Source organism: Hippocampus comes, unplaced genomic scaffold, assembly GCF_001891065.2.
Source record: "Hippocampus comes isolate QL1 unplaced genomic scaffold, H_comes_QL1_v1.1 scaffold174, whole genome shotgun sequence".
NCBI classification, from domain to species: Eukaryota; Metazoa; Chordata; class Actinopteri; order Syngnathiformes; family Syngnathidae; genus Hippocampus; species Hippocampus comes.
In genome coordinates, this window is record NW_017805983.1 from 5,026,940 (window position 1) to 5,039,991 (window position 13,052).

Here is a 13,052-nt window from a genome sequence, read left to right on the forward strand (position 1 = left end):
CTAATAGCCACACGCAGTTTGAGTTACGCAAACAACTCAGAGAAAAAGCTGGTGTAAAATTGCTGCAATTCGAAGCACATCTATAACACCCCCAACTCGGAGCTGTCGACTGAATGGCCACCGGATCAATCTGAGATATACAGTGGATAAACTCCACCACGGTTACAGACGAAGCCCTTGAAGCAATATTGCAGTCCCAATATACTTGGGGAATGTCATCATTAACTTCCCTCAAAGAACCCGATAAACAAATGAATAAACAGAGAGATTAAAATATAAAAAAAGAACACAGTCTCACTTCTTGTTTGTCAGTACCAATGCTCAGTGAGTAGCTCATAACCATGCGGTACTGTTTAAAGTCTGGTGAGAGAAAGTCGGGTGGTGTGTTGGATTCACCATTGACGCCTAATATCAAAAAGAGCCCCTAGAATGTAGGGGCTCTTAACCTGAGTTCGATCAAACCCCAGGGGTTCGGTGAGTCGGTCTCAAGGGTTCGACGGAGCCTCTGCCATGGAGGGTAAGACACAAGCGACTCAACTTGTTGATTAGTTATGACACGCCCGCTTGGCCATCACTGGCTGCCGATGATCACATAACATTGCTTGTCCAATCAGTGTTGTGGGAAATTTAGTTTGCTGATTAGTCAAGGTGTGACTGTTGTGATAGTACGTCGCACAATTTCCAAAAAAAAAAAAAAAAGTATACTTATCTCTTGAAATTTTATTTACTTTTTTCTGTTTTTAATAAATGTGTTTTTTTTTAATATCTTGAATTTGTAAAAAAAAAATATATATATATATATATTTTCACTCATGAATGGTTCGGGGAATGTGCATATTTACTGGATGGGTTCGGTACATCTAAAAAGGTTAAGAACCACTGCCCTAGATTTTCCTTTGAACTTAGCTGGAATGGAATTTATTCAATGCAAATTTACACAAACATAATCGAGTGCAGGGAGCGGCATGAGCTTTGTAGATTCAAGCGTTACAGCGTCGGTAATAAGAAATAAACTTGCACATGAAATTAAAAATAATGCCGAAAAGCTTGAGACAGATGTACCTGCTAAGGGTGTACCGTTGCAGTGTAGGCATTTGTTAATGTAGAACAATTTTAGTGATGATTTATGTTCACAGTTGAATCTTATTGGATGCTTGGGTGATTTCAGGGGATAAACTCCCCGTTGCGTGTGGATCAATTTTTCATTGTGTTTTGAATGTGACAAATCAGGAAGACCGATAACCAATAAACAATATACTTAGCAGAGTGAAAATCTGTGAGTTTTGCTTTGGGATTAAAACAAGCATAATACAAAAATAATAATAATAAATGAAAAATTAAGATAAGTGAACTGGATAGAAGAACATCTTTATCCTTGATTTTTTTTTCAGTGTGACATCGTTGCTGTAGGCAGCAGGGAAGCATTTAGAATTTTAATATCACCGTCATGTCTTCTGGCAATTACAGCGACCTGCTGACCATGAAATTCAGACCACCTTGTTATTCAGTGACATTTGAATTATTAAAATTATTCACAAACTCATCAGTTAAAAGGCCAGTTTTAATGCAGTATTTTTGTAGGTTTTAAGGATGTATGTGCGGTATCCCATCATTCTTGTCGCAGACAAAACTTATGAAAATTGGTCAGATATATTGCATACACATAAAGTCTATACAGAGCTCGGAACAGTGACCCTATTGATTATGCACAACCTTGAAGAGTGATAATATCCCAGTTGACTCAATTAGGTCTGCATTTTGTCATGCGAAGCATTGAATAATGTGGCAAGCGAGAGACTCTGACACAAAGGGTGAATACAAATCACCACAGTCTCACACAAGCAAATCTGTTATTCTTATTCTTATTGTTGTTATTAGATTAGCTTTAGCACCCATGACCTAGGGGTGCTTGACTGATATGTAAATAACTCCTCAAAATATTTTAGCTCGACATGAACAAAAGAATTGGGACACGTGGTTGCCAGGTTGAAGTTGGCTCCACTTTGCAGACTTTCTGAAATTTCGGTATGTGTCTGCAAAAAGGGCCAATAAAAGCATCTCCTCTCATTCCCTTTAAATGTGATGTCACAATCAAGCAATGGCAGAGTTTTTGAGATGGGCTAAGAGGGCACATGGAGGACCAAAACATCTGTGCTGTGAAGTGAGCATGGAGACTACCCCCTTGCCCTGATCGTTCTTGTGTTCACATGAAGCAAGTTGGTTACAACCTTCTCTGCGCCGCAGTCAATCACAATGCCTAACTCCAACACTGATTGGTGATCGTACTCTATTGGTCAGGGCAAAGCGCTCACATCATAAAAATGATGGAGGAAACAAAGATCAGTCAGCAAACTGAGCTGATCAACATGATTGACAGCTCATGATAATAATAATAACCAGTGTCATGTCTGATAATGCTGAAGTGGTGTTGGCTGTCAACAAGTGAAGAAGGCGAGAGGGTTAACAACACATTTTATTGTGACCTTGTGGCACAAATCAGAATGTTTAGAACCAAAATGCGGCAGCATACTTCCAGGTGGTAAAACATGAGTGTCTAACGCCGATCTGAACTGACACAAAGAAAAAAAATCTTGTTATTGGGGTTTTGCTGGCAAATAGATTCTTTAAGGTTATTTTAATTTTCCTTCATATTCAAAATTCATCCAGCATAAACAATTCTACAGAGAAGAAATCGAGCCTTCCTGTTCGCAGAGAACCAACTCCTAATTGGAGATTATCAGTGCCATGTGGAGGCCATTTTGCCAGAGGCATGTACTGTGTACAGTGTCAAATGTTTGGATGGGTTGTGTTTGAGTATTTTGATTAAAGATTATGGCAAGCTTGTTGTTAAAGTCAGCTCTTTACCGCACTGTTAATTTCACTGTCAAAGAATCACATCCGGGCGAGTAATCTGAGCAACAGAAATGTCAAACTGAATCAATCAGTCTTCTTAGTTGGCTAAAGGAGAAATATCTACCACAGACTAACAGACGAAAAGTCAAACCACTCAGTGGTTGGCTTTGCTCATTCAAAAACGGTGTTATTATGCTAACTTTTGGGCTACTTGTACCATGACCAAGGTTACCAATGTCTGAATTTCAACCACATCTAGTTTTCAATCAGTTTACCTGATGCACTGCAAATTACGGCTGCTGTTGAGTCTGTATTTTTTTGCATGTTTAAAGTACACCACCAAAATCGAACTACTGGTACAAATTTCCCCGTGTACCACTGAGGGCGCATTATTACAATTACTCCAAGGCAAGGGACAAAATATGTGGATTGAATGGTGATTTTAGGTCAGATATATCCACCAATTAATATAGGATATGCTGTGTCTGATGCACTGATCAACATAAATGAGTCCACCCTACTCTATTTTTGGGTTACCTTTCAAAGTCAATATTTTTATCATACAAAACAAAATACTGCCATGTGGGCCATTTGTTAAAAATGAGATTTGCCAATGTGACAATACTGTTTCATTTTGGTAGGCCGCACACCAGTTTGTATTGCAAGTACAAAAGAATTCGAACAGAGGTGAAAGATATCAAAAGAATGAGAACATTTTTATTTTTGTTGAAGATTACTTTTCGAATGTCAACCATTTTTGCTCTTTAAACTATCCTCCTATCGATTTCCCTCATTGGTTATGGCTTTTCCCAGCATTCATTATTGTAATCATGCTATTTAAAACTAAACACTGACACAAAAACACCAAAAAGTATAACATGTACGGCACATTTTATATCATTCCAAGACATCGAGAGACCCAATATGTGATCTAGAATTATTGGAAGAGTTTGTAGTGGAAATGTGATGATTGCAAATCGGTGCTTATACTTTATCAATGGCTTCCTCACACTCTATGAATCAAAGTTAGGTTTAGATTGCCGTGTTTTGAGAGCTCGAGAGATGTACTGTACTGTAGAACGAGAGAGCGAGAGAGAGAGAAAGAGAAAGCGAGCGAGGGGGGTTGGAGGGGGCGCTCCTCCTCCTCCTCCTCCTCCTCCACGCGTCGGTCTCGCGGCTGCGCTCAGGTCCAGAAACCGAGGAGCGGGCGTCTCTCCGGCGGCGCGCTCTCCCCATCCCTCTGCTTCACAGGATGGAAAGTGAGCTCACCAAGCTGCGCTTCGTCCTCTGGTCGACACTTTACGGCGCCATAGTCTCACGGTGACACTATTCCCGTTTTCACTTGGGGAACTTCGTTCCTGCTGCTCATTTAACTGACACGCCTTTTTAAGGGAAGAAAAAAAAAGAGAATACAACACGACTGAAGCGGAACTACACTGCAGTGAAACAAGGTCGCCTTTTTGGATGGAGAATTTCCGATCGGTGAGTTGAAACTGTCTTGTCTTTTCTTTATATGTGTGGATTGCTTTTCAGGCAACTGGTCAATAGTAACTTGTTGGCATTGCGACCTACTATTAATAATTCACTATGATTAGCTACCAGTGTTTCATTCATCTGGATTCATTTTGACGTTCATTTGAAACTCAACAGGTTTGGATGAGCCTCAGAGTGAAAAACCCAGTCGTGATGACAAAGCTGTGGTCTGCAAGGCTGCTTCTTAATTGTAACTCAGTGGATAAAAACTCCCCCTTGTTCAAATGCCCCCCCCCCCATTAAACACACACACACACACACACACACACACGCACACACGCGCGCGCGCGCGCACAGAGTGTTCATGCGTTTTCATCACCACTTATCCAGAACAGGGCTGGAACCTATCCTAGCTAACTTCGGCAAAGGCGCACTGCACCCCGAACTGGTCCCCAGTGGTCAGTCGCAGGGCACATAGAGAGACAAATCACCATTCACACCTACATCCACACTGTCACTGAGTGGGAACCGATCCCACACTGCCTCTCACAAGTCAGGCGAGTTTACCACTACACCACACACACACACACACACACACACACACACACACACACACACACACACACACACACACACACACACTCCCCCCAAAAACTATCTAGATCTCTAACACATACACACACAGATACATACACACACACACACACACACACACACACACACACACACACACACTTCCGTCCATCCATCCATTTTCTGATCCGCTTCATCCTCACAAGGGTCGCGGCTGCCAGCCAATCGCAGGGCACACATAGACAAACAACCATCCGCGCTCACACTCACACTGAGGGACAATTTTGAGTGTTCAACACTTTTTCTACAATTAAGGTTACCTGTAATCAGAGGTGTCAGATGAAGGTCCAGAAAGTAAAAACCCTGCCACAGTTTGGCCGGCAGGTAAACAAGGTCCCCGGGATCTTCCTCAAAAGGACGTAAAAATAAACAACTAACACACTCTTATAACTGAGGATGTGGCTGTTTTCTGAATTTACCAGTGCCATTCAAACTTCTGTTAAACTGCCATCATTTAAAGTGCCGCTGATTAACCTCAAATAAAGTTCAGATGTTCCAGTGGGCTTTTCAGGATATTTTTAGTGGGGTTTTAGCAGAGGCCTCTCAGCTCTGCTATCACACTAACTGGTATTTGGAAATGCTCATATTCCCCTCCAGCTTGACCATGTCCCATCTGCATATGAAAAAAGCATAATGTTGCTGCTATCATGCTTCATGCAAGGTAAGGTATTCTTTTATTGATTATTTATAATTTTGTCTGTGCCAAAAAAGTCCAATCTTCGTTTACTTGGATCAGAACACCTTTTCCAACATGCATTTGGGAGATTTTAACAGTTTTTTTGTTCTTCGTAAGGCGCCACCACACCCTGTTTCTCAGAGGAACATGGGAGATTGTTGGCACAGATACTAAACAGCCAGTACTTCCCAGAAATTCCTGCAGCTCCTTCACTGTTGCTGTAATCCTCTTAGCAGCTTCCAATTTGCTTATTTTTTCAGGTCAATTTTGGAGGGACATCCTGTTCTTAGTAACGTGATTGTGTACCATATTTTTTCCACTTGACTTTCTTCACTCTGTCCCACAGTACAGGTATATGTAATGCCTTGGAAATTGTTTCGTACCCTTCTCCTTACTTGCTTACCTTTGAATAATGAGATCCCTCTGATGCTGTGGAAGCTCTCTACAGACTCTGCCTTGGGCTGTAAAATGTAGCTCCAGAAATGTCAGGGAAACGCCTGCCGGAATACCTGAAGTTTTGGGGAGGGATGAGAGGCACTTTGAATGAAGGCAGTTGTGTGCAGACTCCCATTTAACAGTTGGGGATGAGAATGAGTTTGCTTAATTCTGAAAAGAGCCACATCCCAGTTACAAGGGTGTGCACACTTGTGCAACCACATTATCTCAGTTGTTTGTTTTTACTTCCCCTCTTGAACAGACTCTTGAAAAGTAGGTTACAGGTCTTGTTAAAGTTGGAAAAGTCTTGACAATATTGACATTACTCTCATATGCTTAGATCACAAAAACCTGGTATTCAACCAGCCGGGCGTAGACTTTTGATATCCACTGTAGCCGTTGTGAGGAAGGAGGGTTTCAAGTTATCAAGGCAACAACGATGTGTCTTGGAAACTGCAGTTGCCCGCGAAGTTTCTGATGCTGATTTGCATTTCAGATAAGGCTCATTTTTTTGTTTTATGTTCTGCTGTCCTTCATTTCTCCTTTTAGTTGGTGACTGAGCTGAAGTCAAGCTGGTTGTGAAGGCGCAGGATTTGTTGGCCCCTACACCCCAGGTCGGAGATAGCATGGCAGCGGGAGTGGCGGCGTGGCTTCCCTTTGCCCGGGCGGCAGCCATTGGCTGGATGCCTGTGGCGAATCTGCCCATGCCTGTGGCGCCAACTGAAAAGAACAAACGTCAGGATGAGTTAATCATTTTAAATGTTAGCGGACGGCGCTTCCAAACGTGGAGGAACACATTGGACCGCTATCCGGACACCTTGCTTGGGAGCTCTGAGAAAGAGTTCTTCTACAACGAAGAGACCAAAGAGTACTTCTTCGACCGAGATCCCGACGTGTTTCGCAGTGTGCTCAACTTCTATCGCACCGGCAAGCTCCACTACCCTCGCTATGAGTGCATCTCGTCCTATGACGAAGAGTTGGCTTTCTTTGGCATCATCCCGGAGATCATCGGTGACTGCTGCTATGAAGAGTACAAGGACAGGAAGAGGGAGAATGCAGAGCGTCTGATGGATGACCAAGAGGACAACAAGGACGCTAAGCTGCCCAACATGACCTTCAGGGAGACCATGTGGCGGGCTTTTGAGAACCCGCACACTTCCACCATGGCCCTGGTCTTCTACTACGTCACGGGATTCTTCATCGCAGTCTCTGTCATCACCAACGTGGTCGAGACGGTGCCCTGCGGCTCGGCGCTCAATAAGAAGGAAGTGCCATGCGGCGAGCGCTACACGGTGGCCTTCTTTTGCATGGACACGGCGTGCGTCATGATCTTCACCGTGGAATACCTGATGCGCTTATTTGCCGCGCCGAGTCGCTACCGCTTCATGAGGTCCGTCATGAGCATTATCGATGTGGTGGCCATCTTGCCCTACTACATCGGCCTGGTGATGACTGACAACGAGGACGTCAGTGGCGCCTTTGTGACGCTGCGAGTTTTCCGAGTGTTCCGTATCTTTAAGTTCTCCCGCCACTCGCAGGGCCTTCGCATCCTGGGCTACACGCTCAAGAGCTGTGCCTCAGAGCTGGGATTCCTGCTCTTCTCCCTCACGATGGCCATAATTATATTTGCTACTGTCATGTTCTACGCAGAGAAGGGTTCAACCTCCAGTAAATTTACCAGCATCCCAGCCTCCTTCTGGTACACCATCGTTACTATGACAACACTTGGGTAAGAGCGGAGCAAGACACCTTTTATCTGCTTACAAGTGCTTGTGTGTGCATGTGTGTGCGGCTGCGCCCGTGGCCCCAAAATCCACAACGGCTTCTGCGGTTCGTGTCACATTTTTCCGAGTCATACTTTTTACGATTGATGCACAGTGTCAAGACTGCGGAGAAAACAGTCATCAGTTCACAGCTGTTTTCATAACGAAGGGTGCACTTCTGAGGCATAGCAGCCATTAGGATACTCTCTTCTCCCTCACTAATGGTTGTAGTGTGTCCTTTATGCGTGATAGATAAGAGAGACTTGGGAGATTGCTCTTGAACAGAATGGGCCATGTTGAAAAGCATCGCAGTGAGACAAAAAAAAAATAAAAAAAACAGTATCTTGGAAACTGAGATTACACTATTGTTTCCCTTTCTGACCTGCCCTGTGGTTAACAGAATGCATTTTTTTAGAGTGAACTCAAGCACAGACTTTGTGCTTTGAAGGCGCTCGTGCTCCTTCAGGGGGACTTTTCAATCACACTAGTTGCTGGCTTTGCATCAAGTGCCTCTTGATGCTTTGATATACTGGACACTCAGCATTCACCTCATTTAGTACGACTGCACATCTAATGAGATGCGCTCCAACGGCTCGATGAAAAGATTTTTACAAGGATGTTTTGACACTGTCGGAGGAGCATCTATCAATATGTTTACAATATGTTTGCAGTGCTATCATCCTTTGCGTCATTGACAAAATGTTGCTAATGCAACTAAATTACTGTCTGTATAAAGCTGCCTGACAATCCAGCAAACCATGTCAGAAATGTTGAAATGTCACACATACTTGGATTGACTTTTACCACTTACGCATGTGTGTGTTATGTCATTGTGCAGTGACGGGAGCTAATACACAGAAATGTTTGACTTGGCTGTGTGTGCTCTTCTAAAGCCGTGTTTCAGAGAATTTCTTGGTTGGATGTGTGAGTCAGACAGAGAGGCTGAGGAATGTAGCACACTTTGAAATGTCAGAGATGCGGAGGCCTGAAAAGAACGTCGTTGACTTAGTTACGTTGTCACACTCGGGGTGCTGTCATCGTGCCAGTCTGAACAAGAGAAGATACTGAATTCTGCGGATAGATGAATTTGCTCACTCTTATGTGCGGTTGTGCCAAACACATCCATCCTTTGAAAACATACTGTACATTTTGTCCCAGTAGAATGACCTGACACACTAAGACCTGTCTCTTGTTGCTTTTTACATGTTTTGTTTTTTGCGGGTGGAGTGTGTCCATGACTCTTTGTGTCTCATGAGGGGTGGGATGGGAGTTCACTTTTGAGTTTCCATCGGTAAGAACCGGAAGTGGTGGTGATGATGTGGCCCACTACATGTGCTGTCAAATACAAACCTGCCTGACTTTCTGGCCTCTGTTCTCGGTTTACACCATAAACAAACACAGATGTTCAACTAAAGCACATGCATGCTATGTGTCTGTTTGCTTTTGTACATGAAGACAAATATTGCTGTGCGGTAGCTTGAATGCAGTATTTCTCTTGCAGGGTTTTGTCATCTCCGCTATTTATTAGAAACACGTGGAGAAGCGTTATGAATGGGTGCCATTTAGAACAGGAATTCCGAATTCGTGTGCCATGAGCGATATCTTGGGGGTGTCACGGGAAGTGATCCAATTTCACTAATTATCGTTTAATGACAAATATATCTTTGTTCATCTATTTATGCCAGTGATGCATAGTGATAGGCAGAACGATTAAATGCTTTTCCATTAGGTAGCAGAAGATGCAAGAAACCTATGTATCCATCTGTTGCATTCATACAACAGAATAAGTTGTGTCTTCCTGCGAGTCTCTCAGCTATCAGAGCATACGGCGCACTTAAAAATCCTGTAATTTCCTCAAAAATCGACAGTCCATTTTATAATCCGGAGGACCTTTCAGTTCACTGTCTTAAATTCAAATGCCTTTCTATTAGGGTCACTTTATCATTCTCATCTGCATCTAATCGCAAGCATGCGTCTGTTTTTGACCAGCTCGAACTACAACCTGTTTCCGTGTCTGAGAATGTACCATAATTTCCGGAGTAGAGAGCGCACCTAATTATAAGCCACACCCCCTACATTTTTAAAGGAAAAAACATTTTGTACACACATAAGCCGCACCTCTCTGTAAGCCGCAGGCACCCACATTGTAACATGAGATATTTACAAAGAAAGACAGTACAAATAATGGTGAATGCATTGACTTCTTTACAGCTGTTGAACTTCAACCAAGCTAGCATTTAGCATTACCCAAAGTTAGACCACAACCACCTGATTGACTAATGATGTTCAAACTTTTTGTCTGTCTTAGTATCCCCTCCTCTTCTCCACCCGAAGCAACCCCAGTGTAGTTGCAAATAATGAACAAAAGCAAGCGAGCCATTCAATGATATTGCGCCGAATAATGCCCAATGGTCTGAAACATACAGTACACGGCAACTGAATTTTTGAGTACATTGATACAAGATCATCATTATTTCAGTATTCATACTCGTGTGACATTTTCGTTTGGTGGTGTGGTGTGAGATTTTTAATTATTATTTAAAATGAAAAATGGGGCATGCAATAAAGTTTGGAAAAACATGGATTTAGAATATTCAGGCACAAGTACAGAACATCCATCCATTCATTGTGTAGTGATTATCCTGTTTAGTATCACGTGTAAGCTGGAGTTTATACCAATCTTCTTTGGCCGAAAGGCAGGGTTCCCCCTGAATTGTCCATTTTGAATTGGAACCCAAATGTTAAACCCAAGCGTAAAGCTCAGTCGAGCCAAATTGATGCTGTGCACTGAAAGAGTTGTATTCATTTTTTCCTAATTTGTTCCTGGTACATTTTTGCATACGTTTCCAAAGTGGAAAAATTGTGTTGGATGATCCTGCTTAATTTGAACGGAATTTTTTTAATTCTCAGAATGTGGTTTGTAACTCCTCGTCTTCAGAAAGCTACGCTCTTTCTAGCAATACAACATGAGATATTTGGCTTTTATCAATAACATGAGATATCGGCTAATACCAACAATGACTCGCATTTTAAGCATTTATTATGCCCTGGAAACAGAGATTAGTCTTGGAAGCCTTTCGTTTTGTTTGAAATGAAATCCGAGTGATAGATCTCTGGTTTGATCATTTGGAAAGACAATGAAAGATAGCTCACATTAACAATGTTTTGCGTGTCTCTTTTTCTTCTGTCCTGATGCTGCTGGCCAAGTCGTCTCTCTGACAAGTGCTTCAATTTGCTTTTCCACACATATCATTTGCACACTCATATTTAATGTACTGCCCAAAGTAAAGTTATTTTGTTTTTTTTTTTTTTTCTGCTTTGATTACATAGTAGCAATCCAACCTCCAATAGAGGCCACAATTCTCTCTTTTAAGAGGATATCTTACTGAGGTTGCATAATTTCAGCAGCGTCAGAAGACACTGCATTTAGAGTATTGGTCGGACAATCAAGTGTACTGTATATTTATTCCAGCCTACATCTCAGCGCAACTAATATCATGCTGGCTGATGACACAGGCATCTTATTTACTGTCAGGGAGTGAAATAACGTTCACCCAAGTGAGATAGTGTTAGCCAGGCACGAACCAAAATGATCGGCCTTTGCTCTGGTAATTTTTTTTGTTTTTGGTTTTAATTATTTTTTTTTGGGGGGGGGGGAGATTTCATTCGGGTTTACAAATTCATCTGAAATCCAAAAAATGAAGGCCAAGCATGTACACACTGGCCAGGCTTCAGGTTAAAATAATAGTAAACATTCAGGACCAATAAAGGAATTATCCTCTCTTGGTTGTCCTTCGTGTAGCTTTTGACTTATGCAACTTTAAATTATGCTCTTTTTTTCCCCTCAAATGTTCTTTTTTACTCCGCCTTATTTTTTTAGGACTGTATTTCGGTCACGTTTTACATTCTGTAGATGCTAAACATTTTACCTTTATTGTGTTAAATTAAATTACTACATTTAGTCTCTTGTTTTTTTTTTTTTGTCATCGTGAAAGAGGAACAAAGAATAACAAGACGATTATCCCCATCATTTCAGGGTAGATTAACTTTGAATCTCTGAATGACACATGGCTTGTCGCATTGCAGCTTGGTGGCAGAAGTGATTAATTACCAAAACAAAAAATAAATGACAGTTCAATGACAGTCTTGTAAATGCTGCACTATTATATACCCAAACCCGGATGTAATGTGTATTTGCCAGTGAATGAAGACGTACTACTATTTAACAAAAATTAATAATAGTGCACCGGAGTCTGTATTGCGATATACAGTAGATATAATTGATCAGATTACTTAACTAAATGAATTTACTTTGAAACTGGACCACAATCCATTCCGTATCAAGCATATAATGTTTACTTCAAGATGTGTTCCTCCAACTGCACAAATTGATGCACTCAAATTTTATCAGGGTTGAGGTACTGAATTTATTCAAGTAATGAATGTGTTTAAAAAAAAAAATAAATAAATTCATGCATCAAGTCGTTTTTATGGACGCGCTCATTAGGCCATTCAAATCAACCACATCATTAGTGTAACCCAGTCTCCCTATCAAAGACTAACTTCTTTTGATCACTGTTCCTTTAAAATCGATGTTCCACTCCCGGTCTCCCAGACAACCGCAGCAGACCTCTCACGGTTGCTGTGTGCCGTACACTCTTTCATTCACAAGTGCACGGGGAAGATAAAACCGTATGTGGAGGTGTACGCACATCGGGCGATCTCTTCAGTGCCCCAATCTCTGTTTTATTTTTATCTGCGTGCGCGCGTGCGTGCGTGCGTGCGTGCGTGTGTGTGTGTGTTTTGCATCTCGAAAATATGAAAATGTGCAGCCCTTTCACAACCCATTATCGTTGAACTTTCATAAAAACTACATTCATTAAGAGGGCAACAGCTTGTGAAAAACTATGATCAATGCAGATGAGTGTGTATTGATTTAAGGCAGGGGTGTCAAACTCATTTCACATGGTGGGCCACATACGGCCTGGGTAGATGTCAAGTGGGCCGGACCATTAAAATGATACCATACTTTGCTATAAATAACCAAAACAATATGTCTTTCCTTTGTTTTGGTATAAAGAAGCACAAGAACATTAGGAAAATGTTGAAATTAAATGAACATATCTTTTACAAAACATTTCATGAAGCACCTTACATTTCCTTCGACAAATGTGCAATTTACTTTTATCATTCACATATATGCATTGCAACTGATCCCA

General features: G+C 41.8%; 1 protein-coding gene across 1 annotated transcript in view; it reads left to right on the forward strand.

Annotated features, from left to right (window-relative positions):
* The first annotated feature begins 4,012 nt into the window (after positions 1–4,012).
* Positions 4,013–13,052, forward strand: part of kcnd3 (potassium voltage-gated channel, Shal-related subfamily, member 3) — a 93,052-nt gene continuing 84,012 nt past the window's right edge. Inside the window, exons 1-2 of the mRNA XM_019891591.1 lie at positions 4,013–4,335; positions 6,620–7,799. Coding sequence (XP_019747150.1) covers positions 6,697–7,799 — 1,103 coding nt within the window. The 5' untranslated portion in view covers positions 4,013–4,335; positions 6,620–6,696. The remainder of the gene's footprint in view (positions 4,336–6,619; positions 7,800–13,052) is intronic.